Below are 21,069 nucleotides of genomic sequence, written 5' to 3' on the forward strand. Positions count from 1 at the left end.
AATCCAACAAACTGTAATGACTTAGTTTTGAATATCAGACCCGAGCCAGTACCAAATGCTCTATCTCTCAATTTAAACACCATATTCTTATTCTAAGGCCCTTCACTGGTCCAATTAAGTAATCCTACAAGTTAGCACTATTAAACCATAAGCACTACTTACTCTTATACTCTCTACGATTACCCTGTCCTCTATTGGTCCATCTTAAATTCAGTTTCCCTATATTACTCTAGCATGTCCAAAGGTCAGTCAATGGTTTCCTCTCCAGTCCAGCTGGTGAATCTGGGAATTCTGAGGCAATGTTACAACTGTCTCATGTACACTGACAACCCTCTCCTCCTCCAAACAGGTTCAAATATATGTGAGAGATGCAACTATTTAGCCAAACTGGAGGCTGAGCTCTCTCATCTCAAAACTGGTGTAACCAGTCAGGAGGAGAAGGTAACCTCACACAACACAATTCCAGTATCACATAGTCCCACCACATCAGCGAACCGAACACATAAATACACAAAAACATACTCGGAGGCTCTAAATAAAAATCTACCTGAGCAACAGAGACCTCCAAAGCAGACATCCAAGCAAACGCTACCTCAAAACAAAACACACACAACACATAACCCACAAAGTCAGTGTGCCAAGCAGCCACAGCCCTTAAGGCTGAATAACACACCTGATACTCTTGTAATAGGTGACTCTATTGTCAGACACACTGACGTCCCTCTCACCAGGCTGAATAAAGAGAAGGTCACGGTGAGCTGCCTGTCGGGTGCTAGGATCCGCCACATAACACAAGCACTCAGGTCACTCCAAAGCAAATACAAATATGACTCAGTCATTGTACATGCTGGTGTGAATGACCTGAGACGTACCTCCCTGGACTACATGAAAAGAGAAACAGAGGAGCTCTCTGATCATGTAGCCCAGGCTGGTATGACCCTGACCTTGAGCAGCATCTTACCCTCACCTAGAATGATGCCACAGTACAAAGACAAAATGATAGATTTTAACAATTGGCTAAAATTTTGGTGTCATTCAAAGGGGATCCAGTGTCTGTCAGCCTGGGATGACATGCTCGACAAGCCATGTTGCTTTGCTAGGGACGGCTTGCACCTGTCACCACTGGGCTTTCGGATATTGGCAAAGGCTCTTGCCACCCCCATAGTGCCTTTTTTAGGCAAGGCTCAAAAGTCAAACCCACCCCCATAGACAGCACAAGGAACAAGAAACTAAAGGTAATGCTGCTAAACGCCAGAAGTCTTAACCTCAAGATGCATGCATTTGAAGCTCTCCTCAGTATGGAGAACATCGATATCTGTGCAGTGACAGAAACCTGGTTCAAGGCTCCAGAGAGCACCCCAGCACTACCAGGCTATACCTCATATCATGCTTTTCGGCCCCAAAACCCAGACCGAACCACAAAAGGAGGGGGAGTTTCCATATTTATCAAGGATATCCACACCTCCAGGTTAGTGGCATTACACGAAGTATCGGAGACCATCCATGTGCAACTAACAGTGGGCAAGACTGCTTTTCAGTTTATAGCATCCTACAGACCACCCTCTCAAAGTCAGGAATCCCACTCGGCTTTCCTGAAAACATTGGAGAACATGAAGATCTCTACGAACACCATTATATTGGGCAACTTCAACTACCCAAACATTGACTGGGAGCACTACTCAAGCCCCAGCACCTTAGCCCAAAGGTTCCTGGAAATTATAAACTCAAATGCTATGGAACAACTAGTCACCACTCTCACAAGAGGGGACAACATACTAGACCTGATCATTACCAACATGGGGACTCTATACTCCACACCAGAAGTATATCCCTCATTGGTAAGATCAGACCATAAATTAATTTCACTGGATGTCCACATCCCGACCCCACCCCCATCCCAGAAAACCACAGTGAAAAACTTCTCAAAAGCGAACTTCTCACTTCTCAAAACCGAAGTGGAATCCTTCAAGGCCCCAGGGCCAGTGGAAACTACGGCCCAAACTGCAGAATCCTATATAAACACATTCTACGGACATCTCCAGGAATGCATGGATCATGCTATCCCAAACAAAACCAAGACCCAATCATCCAAAGGCAGGCATCCAGTCTGGTGGACCCCTGCCATAAATAAACTGTACAACAGAAGGAGGAAGCTACTACATGATAGAGGAAAATCCCTAATAGGGAAGGCATCTCTGATCAGTACTAGCAAAAAATTACGATCCCTCATAAAATCCTCCAAGGCCAGCTTCGAGAGAAAAATTGCACAGGACACCAAAGACAATCATAAGGCTTTTTTCAGTTATGTTAGAAACCTGGGATGCAACTCCCAGACTTGTTCTGAGTTGATTCTAAACGACAAAAAATATACTGAACCCACAGACATCACCAATATCCTGGCAGACAGGTTCAGTGCAAACTTCTCCACCCCCTCCCCCCCAAAAGAGCAAGTATCTATCCCGGAGAGGGCTGCCTCCCAAACATCTCTGATGCTCAGGTGAAGGCTGCCCTCTCCAAAGCAAAAAACACTGCTTCCATGGGACCAGATGGTGTCCCAGGTTGCATCCTACATGAACTCCAAGAGGAACTAATCCCTCAAATAAAACAGCTATACAATCTCAGCCTCACTACAGGATATGTGACCACAGAATGGCGTACAGCAACAGTGGTCCCACTCCACAAAGGTGGAGCCTCTACGGACCCTGGAAACTATCGCCCCATAAGCCTGACTAGCTTAGTCTGCAAGGCTATGGAGAGGATCATCATGGAGCTCATAAACAAAGACATTGGGGACCTACAGACACTACATCCTACCCAGTTCGGCTTTGTCAGGGGAAGATCCTGCCTTTTGAACCTGGTTGACTTCTTCGAAACAGTCACCAAAGCCATAGATGAAGGGAAGGTAGTCCACACAGCCTATCTGGACCTTGCAAAGGCATTTGACACAATACCCCACTCGGGCATCATAGATAAGCTATCCAGCTTAAATATAAACCCCTATGTCACAAGATGGGTCGCAAACTGGCTCAAAGACAGAACCCACAGAGTGAGAGTTGCTGGAGCCATGTCAGACTCGAAACCGGTCACAAGTGGCATCCCACAGGGTTCTGTCCTGGGACCACTCTTGTTCGGTATATACTTTTCTGAGGTACAGGCAAGCGTGGGAGGACTATGGCTCACCAAGTTCATGCAGCGACTGCAAACTGGGCGCCATAATCAACTCTCCAGCTGACACAAACATCCTTCAAAAGGTCTCACAGAGACAGATAACTGGTGCCAGCACCATGGTTTAAAGCTAAATGCCAAAAATGTATAGTCATACCCTTTGGCAAAAACAATGTGCCCACAAATTACCACATAGGCGGAAACCCATTAAGTACAGAGAAAGTTATTAGGGACCTGGGGACCCAAGTTGATAGCAATCTCTCCTTTGAAAACCACATTGCCAAAGTGGTTAGAAAGACCTTCTACATAGCCCACCTCATCACGAAGGGTTTCACATCTAGATCAAGAGAGGTAATCGTGCCCCTTTATTCATCCCTCATCAGGCCCATCATAGAATACAATGCCCCTTTTGGGATGTACCTTACCCGACACCTGCAGCAATTAGAAAGACCCCAAAAGTATCTCACCAAGAGGATCAAGGGTCTCAAACAGATGCCATATGCTGCTCGGTTAAAATAACTCCAGCTCTACTCAGTTGCATACCGCCTACTTCGAGGCGATCTATGCCTGACATACAAAGCTATGTAAAATCCAGAATTAATGGACATGCTCCACCTCAGTAAATCTAAATCCCTTAGAGCCACACGCTCGAGGGACTTGAACCTCAGCACAGAAATAAATAGAACTTGCTGGAGGGACAGGTTCATAACCCAGAGGCTCCCTTCACTCTGGAATAGAATTCCAGTTCATGTGAGGCAGAGCACTTCACTGAATCTCTTCAAGAAGAATCTCGATAGGTGGATGGGGGATCGTAGGTTTGTCCCAGGGATTACTCCCGTGTCACTATTAGACAGAGGCACAGTAAACTAAACCTTAAAAAGGGCACAGTATACTCAAATCAGGGGGTGGCGTAAGCCATACAGAATCGGGCTAGGCTTATAATTGCCCCAGGGCAGATAGCCTAGTATGAACCTATGAACCTATAAATGCAAAACTGCTGGGAATAATTATTAACCATAATTTAAAATTTTGTCAGCATATCCAGATTCCAATCATACATCAGACTTCAAACCTTTCGTAACTGAACATACATGTTACATGTTATAATGTTATACATGTTATGTTACAACTTTGTTTTAACTTGCCTCTCTCCAAAGATTTTATGTCCTGTCTTAATGTTTTAAGAATGTTAAACTTGTTTGGACCATTACTGTGTATTATTTGTAAATTTCGTTGGAGCTTTTCTCCCCGGGCCTCCACTGAAAAATGGACATATATCCAGCTGGACTAGCCCGGTCAACAAATGTAAAATAAATAAATAAATAAAATAAAATAAATGTAAGACCATAGCTCAAACACATCTGCTCCCTAGTCACCTACAAGCCTCATCAATTTTTGCTGACCTACAGGCCCTCTCAATTAGATAACCTGGAGCAATATTTTAATAAAATTGCAACATTTACAAGTAACCACATTAACCAAATACATTAATAGCTTGCACTTCAGTCCCTTGACTGGTTGGAGGTACCTGTCTACAAGCCTACACTCACCATAAGACTGCCCAAAGCATCCTCTCTATACACCAGAAGGATGCCATGACACCAAACAGTTGTTAAAGTGGCACACACCCCAAAGATAACTTTGCTCACTTTGCTCACTGAATCAGGACTGTATACATTGCTAAACTATGTGACCTGATCACAATAAATATTGGAAATATCCCATCTACAATTTAAAATCTCATTGAAAATATTCATATCAACAAATTGCTCCTGCATTTGTAACAACCCACTGCAGCACTGACCTGCCAAAATATAACACCACCTATTCAGTTGCTTCCTGCACCCCTTATTGCTTTGAAGATACCAGCTGCCACTGTATGTGCTTTATGGTGTACATAACATGGTGATAAACTGTTAAACTATATTTACCTCAGTGTTATATTGTGTAGTTTTGACTATTAACTCATGTTAACTGTGTGTTCAAATGTTTGCATAGTGAAATTTTTCTGGACAGGCTTTTACTAAAGGTATCTTTGCCCAGATTGACTTTCCCGTTAATCAAAGGCAAATAAATAAATACAGACATTCATCTATTTTTACATGATATAATTAAATCTGTAGCTCTGAAATAAAGAGTATTAAAACATAAGCGAATGCTAAATTGTCTACAGATGCTCTCATGTAAAGCATAATATCTGTAAAATAAGTAGGGTGCATATGATGGTAGAATCTATGGGTCCCATTTGGTATGAAAGTCAGTGGATGGCACAACAGTTACACAACAACAACACACACACACACACAAATGCAGGAGTGTGACTACTTATGCACCTCTGTCTAGATCTATCAGCAACTCATGTACTAGTTCATCACTACTGACAGCCATATTCTTGTTGCCAGAGGGCTTCACTGTTACAGAACCAGACAATTCTGATAAGCACATAAAACAAACATCCTTTACATTAAAAAATGTGCAGACATTTTCATTCAAACTCCGCACAAGGTTGGAAAAGTTCTTACTGGGTTACAGGTTAAATGCAAAAGGATGTAGAATATGCCAAGCTGGACAGAAGCACTATGTCATTAACATATATACAAGGGCATGCATTTCGTAAACCTGGTTTTATTTCTAGTTTGTTAATGCGTAAGTATAATGATCTTTGCAACCATTTCCAGCCCTGACATGGGCTACATGGGGGAAAGGCTGTATGCATGCACAATTTAGATAGCCAATCTGCATAGCAGTATATCTTAGGGAAGTAGGAGGAAATAAATTAAATTAAGGCAACATGAATAAGCACATGGAAATAACAGAAAAGGAGAACACAGCACACAATGTTTTAGTAGAATGAAAGGTTCAACCCTTTTAATGTATTTGGTGACCCCGGTACACAAGTAAAGCCCATGAGTCAAAGATACCTGTTTTTGCAATTTTATACAGCATGCATAAGGAGGATACAGGAAATTCTCACCACTGGCTTTGTCAGAGATGTGGTGCTCATTCACAGCTTGTTACTCTAATCTCTATGCCAGGGTTTCTCAAATGGTAAAGCTCCATTTTGGCCCCAAACAAATGTGAATATTTTATTTATTTAAAATGTTAAGCATGTGGAATTGAATGTAGATATTGATTAGTAATAACACTTTACTTGCTGTTTGATGTATTTTGCAAACAGTTAGTTATAAATCAGGAGCCTGTGGTCAATATCTGATATCTGGGACAGCACAGTACGGGGTCTTTTCTGTAACATGACAAAATTTTCATATCCAAGTCTATGAACCTCTAGTGTACTCTGTAGTGCCACCTTCACCATTAAAAGTAATTTTTGAACCTCAGTTCTGAAATCTTCATGTCTCACAGGCAGATAGTGTACAGTTAATTTTCATTGCAGGAAGATATAACCATCTTAACTCTGTTGCAAGTCCATCTCTTAGTGAAAAGTAATACAGGTCAACAGACACTGCATGGTGAAATAGGTTTTTGTATGCAGGATATTTATTTTCTTTAGTTCCCAGAGCATACTCACATGGAACTACTAAGTAGATACAGTTATTTGTAGGGTATGGACTAGACAAGGCAGCATGCTGGCAGCCACATAATCCACTGCCAGTCACTGTCACATAGACATTGCATGCTGTTTGACTGTAGCAATAGGTTTTACTCAAGTAATCTCATTCATGCCAGAGAAAGTCTGACAGGAAGGCTTTTCTCACTCTAGGTATGCCATTCCATCCAGCTTCATTGGAGTAAAGGAATAAGCTCTGAGTACAACTCAGGTGACCCGAGTTTGATTCGCAGCTCAGGTTCCTAGTGGAATCGGTATGGGGGATGGACAGGAAGAATGTGTTTTTTCCGGCTCATTTCTGTTGGATGAGAGGGTATGGGAATACATGCCTAAGGCACTCATGTTCCTGTGGCTGAATCCCTGCTGAAGCCCTGAGACTTCACCATGAATATGGTATTGGGCTGGATGGTAGGTGATTCTAGTAACTCTAGGTATGGGTTTCCTGGTTCATGGCGGGGGACCTGTAGCTTGCAAGAATATGGTAATAGATTTACTCATGGTTAGTTGGATATGGAGTAGGTCAAGCATGTCATATTGTTTGACCAGCCTTGAGGTGTGATTATCCTTTATGTAGGAAAATACACCTCTGCCTTTCGCTCTTTCATGTTCAGTGGGTGCTTAGAATTTATTGAAGGCATTATAGCCATGCACTGCTGGAGTGCTTTTTGTGGCTTTGAACCATGTTTCAGTAACTGCACAGACGTCAGCATTTTCCAAGGTGAGGAGATCTTCTAGGGTGTGCAGATTCTTCCTGAGGCTCCTAGCATTGAGGAGTAAAACCTTTAGCTTGTCTTGAGTAGCTTTTGTTGTGTTGGAAGGTTTGCCTGTTTGGCAATACCTAAAAAAAAAAAAAAAAAAAAAAAAAAAATATAGAGGTGGATAATGTTTTGGCCCATATTCGAAAGCCTAGAGTTGACAGGTGAAGACCATCCATGACAAAGCAGCATGGTCTTTCAACCATGTCCTCCCAGGCTGACAAGTATTGGACTCCTTCGAAATAACACAGGTAGCTAAGCCAATTGGGAAAGTTGATCATTTTCTGCTGGTATTGTGGCATCATCCTCGGAGATGATAGAATGCTGCTCAATGATAGGTTCATACCTGCCTGTGACTATCATCCTCAGAGATGGTAGAATGCTGCTCAATGATAGGCTCATACCTGCCTGTGACACATATTCTGAGAGCTCGATCACATCTCTCTTCATATAGTCCAAGGAGGTACATCTCAAGTTATTCACACCCACATGGTCTATGACTGAATCATATTGGTACTTAGGGGTAAGTGACCCAAGTGCTTGCATGATATGGTGAATCCTGGATCCTGACAGGCAACTATCTGTAACCTTTCCCTTATCCAGCCTGGGAAGAGGGGCATCAGTGTGTCTCACAATGGAGTCTCCTATGACCAGAATGTTGGGTTGTGGAGTGTTTCACCTTATGGGGTTGGCAGACAAGGCACACTGAGATGTGGCTTTATGTATTGTGATGTGAATTGTCTTGTTTGTGTACATGCAAAGTTTCTGAGGACTGTGCCTGAGAGGCCTTTAATGTTTGGATAAGTTACATGTGAACACCTACGCATATGTGGGTCTGTGATGTGGTCCTTTTTCCGGGTGCAGTGAGTGATATGTGTTAGTCACTAACAACCTGTTTGTTGCTTTTTGTGTGTATATGTGGGAGTCTAACCTCCAGTGTTAGTGTGCAACTACTTCTCTCCTATACTGTATTTCTCTGTTCGAGAATTAAGTGGTTGCCAATGTATATAAGGCAATTGTTACATTGTCTCAGGATATCCATGTCCACAAAGCTAGATGCAGTTCAGCATACAGGAAATACAAATACTAGTTCATTAAAGTGAGATTTCTGATGTGAGCAGAATTACAACAAAAAGTAAAAGTAACCATTGCACTTGATCTATACAAAAATTGTTGATTAGATGCCCTCTACCTGTAGTCTAGATTACTGTGTACAGTTTTATGGCTTTTTCCTGTGAAGACTTCCCATGTTAAGGTTATTGTGTCAGCCAAAATAAAAGCTTAGTTAACTTATGTTAGACTGTTAAACTCCACATTTCATAGCTGGTTGTTTCCTACAGGAGTTGATATTAGTTTATGATTCTATTTTGCTTGTCTTCATAGTATTATTTGCAACTCCTTGTTGCTATACATCCTCCATAAGCATATGAAATGCTTTTTTCCTTGTATCTTTTTCCCTTCTGCTATACTAAACATCAAGCATCCCCTTATGGGATTTGAGCCCAATTATTCACCAGAAGTGGGGAGACTCCCAGTGTAAGGGATCACTTCAGATTCTCCATGGCAAGAGCTGTCTGTAGGGTCTGTCATACTGGCAAAAATCAGGGATTTTATGTCTTCATTGCCATCCCAGCAACTGAGGACATTATGTATTGTGTCAGAATTCTTCTTCCTTTATACTGCCCCCATAACCTGTAAATGCATAATGCTCCTTCACACATACAAGCAAGGTCTACTATCTTTGGCTTGGGCAGCCTATCCATGTCTGCCCTAGATGACCTCCCCCAGCTCAAGACTTTCTTCAGCCCTCTGGTGTGAGGTCTGTCTCTTTCACAACTTTGAGTATGGCTGACCAGGGCCATTAGCCCCTCTACCACAAGAGGGGCAGGCCCATCTTCCCCTGCCTGTTTCATTAAACACTATCCCCCTAAGTGAACTCAAGTCACCTGACCATAGCCAGAACTTTGTCCCTGTATGCCACCACTGCAGGCAGGTTATGAAATGATTGATCTGTTTTCTGTCCTCAGTTGTTACAGTGGGAACCATTTGGTATTGCAAAGTTTTATGGACAGATAGTCTGTTTCCTTTCAGTCATTATTTGAGCACACTGTATAAATCATTGAGTTATCAGGAATAGCTATGAAGTATAAATATATGTAACACGTGTATTTTTATAACTTTTCATGCATATTTGATCTAAATCATATCTGAAAAGTGCCTTCAGACTAGACCTACTACACATTTAACAAAGAAATAAAATAAGAAAAGAATATATAGTTAATAAATATAACATTTTTTTGTCCATCACAGATGATTGATGTGATGCTCTTAATTAATTACAAATTAAATGTTATATAAAACTAAACGAAATAAAACATATTCCCCATACAAATTAATGAAGTATGCCCTGCCACATTCCCATGCTTTCATCATAAGTTTAAGGCGGAGTTTTAAAATTACAAACAACTTCATTGCATAAATACAAAATTATGAATGATACAATCATTGGTTTTAGAAAAAAAACTTGTATAAGGCAAGTTCAGATGGTAGAAGTTAGCACCCGGCATGCTGCGGTGCAAGATAAAACAGAAAAAATGTTTCACATAACCCTAACTTGTTTTGAACTGCGTATGCCTTTTGTCTGATTGTACTTAGCTGCATATTTTAAAAGCAGTTTGCTTTTTCTTCTTCTGACAACGTAATTGTATATATATTTGTGCTGTACTGTTTGAACTTGACTCTGTGTCACCCTGAAAAAGGGATTTATTTCAGTGAGGTTCTAACGAGTTAATAAATGTGCAAAATAAAGGCATAAAGAATTATGAGTGGTTAGATGGATGTCCTTACCCTGTTTTATTAGTTAATAAATAATGTCTCACAAATACAGTGTCCAGTCATAGCAGTCTAAACTGAAATTATACTCGCTTCAACACAGGCTATAGCTACAAAATGCTGCTTAGGGAAAAGTGTTTCAGTTTAACACAACATTATTGTCACACCTTACCAGCCGGAGCCTGAACATGGTCCATGTGGATCAGTGCTCTACCCTGGTTAACAAATATATAAATAAAAAAATGAAAGTGATGGCATTAGGAAAATTATTATCTGACTAGTTACTCCCTGTAAGAGCTGCCTGTACCTTTCAGGTCTACTGAGTGATGCTGTTTGCCATTATGTGCAGGCCTGTAAAATAGTAGAAATATAGTGTAACAAGTGAGAAGGAGGAAAACTGAAAGAGCACTGAAGAAAAACATTTAAATAAGTGTTTTTGACATTCTCCTGGTCATTCTATGTGAAAACAAAACAGTAGACCTTACCAGTTTCTAGTATGCAACACATAAGTACAATCTGAATGAATAAAACTTACAGCCATACTCAATCTGCACAATGCGAACACTCTTGGTTGAAGCAAAGACATCCACCACAACATAGAGCGGGTATTGGGGAGGAATTCCCTTAGCGCTGGCTCCCATATCTTCTCCATTGATAATAATGTGCATTTCCCTGGTTCCATCTGATTGAATAGTATACAGCACTCCAATTCGACTTCTACGGGCAGTTGGTGGCAGGATGTTTGATTTGTACAGATCATCTAGTAGATGACTATAAAATCCTGGCCTGCTTCTTCCTACCAGTTTCTCTCGAGGTATCCTGATTTTTTCAATTTGGAGATAGGGCTTTTCGAAAATATTGCAGGGCTTGAGAGATGGGACAGTCCCATCATTCTCACATATGACTCTGTTGTGGTTTCTTGTCACTGCAAACACCCAGCCGTGTCCCAGATTCACCAGGTCAGGCAGAGAATATTCTGGTACCACTGCCAAACTGCTCGGGTTTTGTGCTGTTAGTCCAATCCTCATGTGCCCACACCAGCCACGTTCTTTTTCATCAATTTCTATTAAGAATAACTGCCCTGGTTCAAGTGGATCTTTGCTGAAACAGATTCCGTTGGCAAAGCTTTCCACTCTGGTAGCCTGAGTGTGTGATGGATCGAGCTGTATGTTGGTTCCGTGGACATGATGAAACTGCATGTAAGGGTTATAGGCCGCAGTCATGTTGTTAAGTCTCACATCAAGTCAGAGTGCAGGCTGTGTTTCTATTTTTGAACTTGCTGAAGAGACAAGACAGGTCTGTCACATAGCCTACTGCAGCTGGTGTATGGCATACAAATTCTTCCTATCCCATATAGGGCAAATGCATGTCTTCTAAACACTCTAGGGCCCTAGTGCCCTTCCCTGCTGATCAGTGTTATACACGTTTTACCCTTCAGATTAAAAAAAGGAAAAAAAAAGAAGGGAAAATCTGAAAGAGTATATTCTGAGTAACAGCTTCTTACAGAAGTTTGTGCCTGTAAGCACACTAATGAAACTTGATATTAAAACACATTCTTTACGTTTCTTAGGGCTCAATCTTGTTCTCTTGTAACACTGATCACACCCATGTGCACAGTATGCCTTGGCCTTATTGTATACCTTAACTGAGGTTTGTTTCAACGCAATCATTTTAAGTTTACCATTGCAATTTCAGCCTCATATGACCATTTCTTCCAGTATATCTTAATCTAGTGAGTGGTGTTGTAATCCTCTGAACTGCCCCAAACTTGGAACTTTTCCTATTCATATCACTAAAATTGTGAATTTGTAATCTGTGCTCTTTCTGGTTAACTAAAACAGACTCTAAGATATTGTGTTCTCTGGCAATTTGTGTCCGTGTTACTTTTCAGCCCTCAGCTTTGCATGTCATATAAAGGTCCATTACTGTACTGGTATGAAGGATATATTAATTTAGACAGCACATAGCAGCAGCAGCAGGGAGAAGGTATGTTTTCTACAAAGAGGCCAACTTCAGCAGAGAGCATTACAGGAAAGTATGTAATGTACAGTCTTTTTTTTTCAGTGAATTGTTTAGTATTATAACCGTTATTCATTTTCAAATGGATTCCTTGAGATGGCAGAGAAGGGCTGCTGCATCAGCTCTTTATAGCTTGTACTGCACTGTGATTTCAAGTGAAACACAGGAACAAATTGTTGTTATTTGCATGACAGCCAAACATACTGGTGGGCTAAACATGACTGCCCCCTTATGGAGAACAGTAACTAACCATTTTTATTGCTGCCTATATATATATATATATATACATATATATATATATATATATACATATATATATATATATATATATGTATGTATGTATATATATATATATATATATATATATATATATATATATACATATATATATATATATATATATATGTATATATATATATATATATACATATATATATATATATATATATATATATATATATATATGTATATATATATATATATATATATATATATATATATATATATATATATATATATATATATATATATATATATATATATATATATATATATATATATGTATATATATATATGTATATATATATATATATATATATATATATATATATATATAGATATATATATATATATATATATGTATGTATTTGGCATTAAAAGTGTGATACACAAAATCCAGAGAACAGAATTGGCATCGTATTCTACAATTTTGATTCAAGGTCAGAAAGGGGTAAAAATGGGGAAAAGCCTACCTCAATCCATGGGGGAAAAAGTTACGAGTTGTCAAGGCCACACAGTATAACAGTAAATAATAGAGGGAATTCCTTAACAAAATGGTGACAAGGTTAGCAGAGGGGATTATCAGAAGGAGTTAGGCAGGTTGGAAAAGAGAGATAAATCCATAGTATAAGAAAAAAATTCTTATTGCAAAAGAATTTCTAAGCAGAGAAAATTTGGCCAGGACACTGAGTAAAATTCCTCTTCTCTTTATTTCAGTAAGGGCTGTGGGATTGTTAACATCCATCTGAGCTACAACCAAATCAAGCAGAGTAGAACTTAGTTTAACATCTCATCAGAAGAACTCCATCAACTTATGCTGCTCTGCAGTGTCAGTATTGGAACATGAATACAAGACGCCTGTGTGGAGATAAGACACCATAGTCTAATGAGTTACCCAGCATCAAAGACAACTGCTCTCCTTATAGAAAAAAATGACACAGGTAGTTGTTGTTATTACATCTACTTTCCAGCCTTGGGACTAACACTAGTAGACCCTCACTGGCCAATGGTGGAGGAGGGTAGTTGAGTATTTCTAAATGTACTTTACTTCCTCTCGTTGAGAACAAAAAGTCTAATAAGGGTACTTGCTGCTACCTAGAGAATGCAGGTGGAAGTGCAGCAATTTGGTACTAACTTCCCTTTTAGAAGAGAAGGGATGAACTGCATGCTTTGCAATCAAAATGAAGACTCATCAGCATTCCACAAATTGGTTCAGAGTTACATACTTGGCCATGTGCCCTTGCAGGCTATTTTAAGCCTAGACAATTTCCCTTCTGCTGTTTGAATTAATCTATCCTATTTGGTGTTAGATTGGTCTTACTCAGCCCATGAGAATAACTGTGATCATACTATAGATAACATGAGGGGACCCATGCATCGGATAAAGCATTTAGGAGCTGCCTCAGTCCATTAGCAGTACATGGGGCATTTCTGGAGTACATTTTCTATTATTCATCTATAGATCCAAATTGCATTTGAATATGGTCAGGGATGACCTTTATTTTAGATGGGTGGGAAGTCTGTTCCAGAGCAGTCTTGTCCTCTGTGAGCTACACCTGTCCTGCCAAATCATTTTACTAATGTTGCAGAAGAGGTTTAGATCCATATACTGAGCATTTCTGATGCCATTTGACTTACAGTATGTCCATTAGTATTGGGTCAGAGGATGCCTTGCATGCCAGACACAGATCACCTTTTTAGCAGTCTGTAGGATACAGAATAGTGATGGGAATTTGAGGTGGTCCATGTAAGACATATTGTTTAGGCCTTGTATCCTTTTAGTAAAGTATCTCTCTGGTCAGTCCAGTTGTTGCATGTGTCTGGACAGATACATGCCAAAGTGGGCATTATACTCAATGACCAGCCTAATACGGGCCAAGTAAAAGGGAACAGTGACATATCTAGATCCAGACACAATCCCTTTATTTATAAGTTATGCACATGTTAATAAAAAGTCAGGTCACTGTTCACATAAGTTTCCAAATCCCAAACATCTGAGCCAATTCACAGGGGCATATTGTCAATGTAGTTCTTTCACTGTGGTAGATGACTTCCCAAAGGATATAATAATGCAGTTTTTGGTATTTAGTTTCAGTTCATGATTGTAGCACCAGTTATTTGTTTTGGACAATCTTCCTGTAGGATGGCAAAGTCATTTGGGGATTCAACAACTGCTTCTGTCTTGCAGTCATCTGCAAATTTGGTCAGCCAGAGCCGTTTGGTATTGGCTTTTACTTCAGAGAAGTAGATGGCAAACAGGAGAAATGAATGAAACATTCAGACTTCAAGAAGGTGGTAAACAGTATCTAATGAAAACACAGCTAAATGATATTTATAGCTATTATGAGAAAAGTCTGCATTCAGAAAAAAAAATGTATTAGCCATGGGAAAATTACATCTATTTACAAAGATGCACTGAAATGATATGGCCAAATCTTAATTAAAATATAGAACAGAAACTATGAAGTAATTCCAGAAAACTTTTCATCTTTCAAGAAAGTCTGCTATGCTTGCAGAAGTGATATATGCTGATATTTACTCTTTTTTGTCTGCATTACCCTGAGCAGGTTTCAGTTTTTCAAGTGATCAGAAAGGATGTTATTTCAGGTGGAGGCTAGAAATGCATGTAACCTTTGTAAGCCTAGTTAACTAATAACTTGCTGCAGGGTTTATCACATAATGACCTACTGGTGTTTGAACATACTGATTAGGAAACTATTATCCCTTGATTTTTCCATGCATTTGCATCTACTGTAGAGACATAGTTTTGGATTTAGCTGAAATATATGATTGCCAGTCCTACTAACACTATACACCAAGCCTATCTACCAGCCACATCAGGCTCAGAGCAGCATAGCAGATATGCCACACCTTTCCCTTTCTTTGGCATCAAGTCTGGGCGTAGCAACAGGGAGATGTTTTTGTCAGCTTAACAGGAAGTAATTAAAAATATGCTGCCAAAGGAACATGAGCTGAGTACACAGCCTTAACACCTTCTGGGCCCACTGCCAGATTCCAGTTTCTGTTTTAAGTCTTATGGACTACAACTTGCTCAGCGGGCAAATTATTTGTAGAACATTTGGTGAATAAACAAGAGAAAAAGGAAAATATCAACCTAGGACAGGAATATGATATAAAGGATCTTGAAAAGGAGGGTACATATAAATATTTGGGAAAACCTGAAGGGTCAGTAGTAAAACATGAACAAATGAGAACAAAGCTTAGTATGGAATACTTCAGAAGACTAAACTAATATCAAAAACTGCCTAAACATTTAGGATAAAGTTCAAATCAATTAGCTCTTTATGTTCTAATTTACAACTTTGGTATTATTGACTGGACCCAGACAGCACTGAATCAGTTGGACAAGAAAACATGAAAAGTGTTTCATGCTTAATCAAATGATATATAAAAAACAGTATGTGCCAGACTTACATACCCTCATTCTGTAGGAGGTATGGGCCTCCTTGAAATTCACTATGTGTGTAGATCTCCAGTCATAAGACTGCATGCATATTTGTGGACGTCATCAGATCCAAACATGGTGAGAGTTCCAAAGCATGAAAGAAATCAAAGATTAAATATTTGTGTAATTTAGCAGAAGCATTTCCGAACACTTCAGAAAGCGCTAGGAATGAAAATCAACCGGAAGCTGACAAGTATCCGGCAGCAACCGAATGTGCCAAAAACAAGATAAAGGACATAAAAAAAACAGGACCAGAAAAGGAAAGAAAATTAGAAAGACCACAACGATAGTAACAAGTATAGAGAACTCCTGAAGCAGCAACATATTGACCAAGGTTGGATGTAGGAATGGATAAGGAGAGGTGAATTTAAAACTAAAGATGAAAGGCTAATAATGGTGGCTCACAGTAGCGGACTACATACACTCTGGTTTACAAATTATATAGAAAAAGCTGGAGAAGCAGACAAATTCAGGTTCTGTAATACAGAAATGGAAACAGTTGCATATTGTTAAATAAATAAGTAAAATATTGCTACGTTATGATTTACTCAACTGAGTGTCTGTATACTGAAAGGCACAATAATGCGACAAAATTGTTGCACAGGGGATTGTGCAAATGAAACACTATACAAGTAGCTGAGAAGCATTGGAAACACGAACCTCAAAGCAATAGTGAAATGATGAAGTATTGATTTCAACTGATCACAGTGGTGTAGTGGTTAGCATTGTTGCCTCATACCAAGAGGTTCTGTGGTTCAATTCTCAGCTGGGGTGTCTTCTGTGTGGAGTCTGCATGTTTCCTCCTGGTGCTCCAGTTTCCTCCCACATTTCAAAGACATGCAGTAGGTGGACTGAACACTCTAAATTGGCCCTAGGTGTGAGTGTGTGCATGCGAGTGTGTGTGGTGCACCCTCCAAGGAGGGTTGGGCCTTGGGATGAGACTGTAAAGCCTGTAACTGCTACAGAAACAACGAGCACTGAAAGGTGCTCATTGTCTGATGTACCACATGGTGTGTAAACAGGAAAGAGAGAGACCATCCAATACCTACAGTTAAGAAAGAAGAAGCAAGAAAAACAGATATTAGTCAAAAAAGGACAGATAAAGCATTAATCATTGAAATATTTAGAGCCAACAATTATGGCTGTATGCTGCCCCAATCTTCCCTAAACATCATGTCTCACAACTGTCCATATTTTAACAGTATTATAATAAAATAGCCAAATTTGCAGTAAACTATAATAACAGAACACCCCACTGCCTACTACTCAGAGAATTAAACTAGTTAGAACTATCACATCCCCTAGCACTTTCAAAACTAACTACAATACAGACTTCTCTATAAGCCAGAAAATGATCCAGCCCTTAACAATTTAATACAACATTATTCCCCCAACAGAATTTTATATTTTAGAGAAAAAAAAATCACTAATCACTATAACCAAATCATCTAATACTGCAGGTGACTCTCTTTATTGTAATGGTGTATCCCACTTCCACTGGAATCCATTCAGAAAACACAACTAAAACTTCACCTATTAAATCAATGGATCTGCTTCTGTGCATCTCCAGGATAAATGTCACTCTTATCTCCAGCTTGGTATACCATCCAACCATTTGTCTTCTTTCAGAATTCTATACCAGCCATTACCCATTCTTGAATAGTTTTAGTAGCATCTCCCAGCTATATTCATAATTTTGTGACACTGCTCACCCCACCTCTATACTTCTAATATAAACTTTATTATAGCCATTTATATAATTGCCTCTGAACCTGCTTTGCACCCCACTTCTGAACCACAATATCAACATTTTCTGCCCTACCTAGTTCTTTCCCTCACCTCAATTTCTTTGGATTTCTAAGCACTAATCACATGATCTATTATCTGTCAGAGAAACCCACTAATACACTTCTTCAAAAGTTCAGTGTTCAAAATCTGCTATCTTTAATACTGTAATAGCAGTCTCTGCTTTCATATGAAAGTAATCTAATCAGCATGTGTATGTGTAATTGCTAATGTGTATTATGTACTGTCTCTTCATGTATATTACTGAATGTATGTTTAAAAATATTTGTAATATGTTGGAGCTTTTCTCCCCAGGCCTCCACTGAAAAGTTTTTTTTGACTAATCCCAGTTGAACAAACACGGTAAACAAAAGCAAAATAAAATAAAATAAATATTGTCCTATGTACTGAGAGACACACAGTCATAAATGGCAGGATTTATAAGAAGAAGCTAGAGCAATACAGGATAAATACAACCAAACAGTTCCAATAGCAGTAGGAAGAGCAACAGGGCTAATAGAAAAAGCATTTTCCATTTTCAAGTGTATTTCAATACGTTACCAGTAGATGTTACCTCATGTGAACTGTGAAAGGCGGCAATTCTGCATACATTGCAGGTGCTGTGAAGACCATTCCTGGCAAAAAAAATGAAGCAATACTAATTTCTTAAGTTTTAGTCAAGCTTGACTCAGGAATGGGGTCCATTCCTGTGTTATGGTTGTAGAAACCTAAAATATCATCCTCGCTCTTCACCTTTTTCCCATTTTTACATGGGGTCATGGTGGCACATCAGTATTTGTCAATGTGAACAAAGATAAATTAAAAAGAAAGAAAAAAAAATCCAATCACAGCAGACTTTCTCTGGCAAGAAAAAAAATGTGTAAAATAGTATGTGTGTAGAAAATAAGCAGGAAGATTTGCTATTTCTAAGCATCTAATAGTGTTACATAGCTTTATATACTACATATGTGTTTTAAGTTTCTACAGTTCCACAAATCAGTTATGTAGCCCCCCCCCCCCCCCCCATGGACAAGGCAGAAGTTAAAAGATTTTTTTATAAAGTACAACCTTCTCTTCTGCCAAGAAACCTCACCACTGTAGGCAGCAGACTTTGATCCTTAAAGGAAGTTAGTGGGTGCACATGTACCTCTGAACTCATCTATGAACTATGCTGTAACGTAATTGTACTGCACTAGGTATGTACTAAGTGAATTGCCATCACTTCAGAAGTAGCTTATACTTTTGAATGTCGCCAGCTTAAAAACGAAGTAGCAACTCAACAGAACTTTCATAATCCATATACCATTAGCTAGGTACAAACTAATAATTTCTCAAAGGACTCTCAGTGATCTCATGCAACCATAATTGACTTCTCAGTCTTTACTTTCAGGATCTTTAGATGGTTACATGGGTACATTTTGAGTATATTAATTCAGATAATTGACTGCCTGCTAGCTATTATACTACAAATTGTCTATCAGGCAAGGCAGTTATTATTTCATAATGATGAAGTTATAAACTATGACTGTGTACTTGGAGTGGTATTCTAATGAAACCAGATAGAACCTTTCTTGAATAAAAATAGAGACAAAAACATTTTCCCTGGGCCTTTTTCTACCCTTTGATTGCTGAACATCAGCTCCTCAGATGGGACTGTCATCTTAACAGTTACCAGCTTTTTTTTTTGCTTGTCCCAAGCCTTGATTTCCTTTGACAGCTGGGGGGCATGCAGTGCTCCCAACATGCTAGGGTTAGACATGTGTTCTTCACTGCATTTATGTATGTTACCCAACTGCAGCATGCATGTTGTATAGGGGACACACATCCTAGGCCTTGCAATTTGCTCACTTCCATCTCTAACTTGAGTTAGGTTTCAATTTTCTATCATACTGAGCAACCATCCTTAACCCTAGGATTAAATAATTCACAATGAAAAGAGTTGACCAGTCTGGGAGATCAAATAATTAAGAGTGTGACATATGCATATATTCTAATCAAACTGAAACAAAATTAGCTGAAAGACCTAGCAATCAAAGCAAATACTGATTCTTTCCCTCTTCTGAGCATCAAAACAATATCTTCATGGAAGTCTGTCCAAAATCAGCTACATATCTACTGTAGTGTCTTTCATAAGTGTATTTTATTTTGTTTTTGTGTTTGTACATGTACAAAGAACAACACATTACATCCAGAGTGCCTCTCAGGCAATATACAAGTAAATACATCTTCAAATATATCTTTATACAAAGATAAGCAGTAATGAAATTGGTACTTGTTACAATGCATTTACCATTAGTATTAATGAGAGGGCATATCTAGTACCCAGGGCCTGATCCATCACAAGGTGATGTAGGCAGCTGCTTAGGGCCTGGTTTGGCTGGGGGGGGGGGGCAGTCAGGCCATGCTACATTATTGTTTAAAGACCATTGCTCTTACATTTTCCTGCTTCCTGACCTCTCAATATTGCACACACAGCATGCAGATAGCTCACACAATTAGAATTCAAATGTTCAAAGATGTTTTTGTAGCATTACAATGATCTCCTTCTCAACAGGTTAGTGTTGGTAGCATCCTTAGGTGTGTGTGTGTGTGTGTGTGTGTGTGTGTGTGTGTGTGTGTGTGTGTGTGTGTGTGTGTGTGTGTGTGTGTGTAAAATACTCCTCTTAGAGCACACTATTTAGTTATGTGACTTGGTCAGGGTCACATGGAATCAAACCCTGTACCAATAGGAATCATGAATCTTAATCCTCCATACTGGCTGCCACGCCTCCTTTAGTTTTTTCTTATTGAATTTCTGAGGACTACAATCTATCAATGTCGGTCATACAGTTTAATAATGATGTGGTTCATAAAATACATGTTGTTCTGTTAACTTTTTAAGTGATTTAAAGTAGTCTGTTCTGTCTCCAGTTTCACAGAACTCTGATTTTGCTTTATATTTATTCTATGCCCTGTCCTTGAGCAAATCACTTAACCAGCCAGTGTTGTGGGGCAACTGGACATTTGGGCTAGTCTCCTCAATGATTCCATGGACTGCAAACCTAGTAACCACTCATGAATCAGAGCAGTTATGATGTAAATGAAGGACATTGATTGTAGTAAACAGGAGTATTAGCATATGAGCCATGTTCCTTGGATGTAATTCTTGGTTTCCTTGTTCTGTAAAATGCTGACAGCATGTTCTAGTCACGGATAAACTG

At 39.3% G+C, this 21,069-nt stretch overlaps 1 protein-coding gene across 1 annotated transcript in view; it reads right to left on the reverse strand.

Annotated features, from left to right (window-relative positions):
- Positions 1–11,640, reverse strand: part of NEURL2 (neuralized E3 ubiquitin protein ligase 2) — an 84,447-nt gene extending 72,807 nt beyond the window's left edge. Inside the window, exon 1 of the mRNA XM_044090223.1 lies at positions 10,856–11,640. Coding sequence (XP_043946158.1) covers positions 10,856–11,543 — 688 coding nt within the window. The 5' untranslated portion in view covers positions 11,544–11,640. The remainder of the gene's footprint in view (positions 1–10,855) is intronic.
- Between the last annotated feature and the right edge of the window lie 9,429 nt (positions 11,641–21,069).

This window comes from Protopterus annectens, chromosome 12.part0 (genome assembly GCF_019279795.1).
Source record: "Protopterus annectens isolate FY-2018-M chromosome 12.part0, PAN1.0, whole genome shotgun sequence".
NCBI classification, from domain to species: Eukaryota; Metazoa; Chordata; order Ceratodontiformes; family Protopteridae; genus Protopterus; species Protopterus annectens.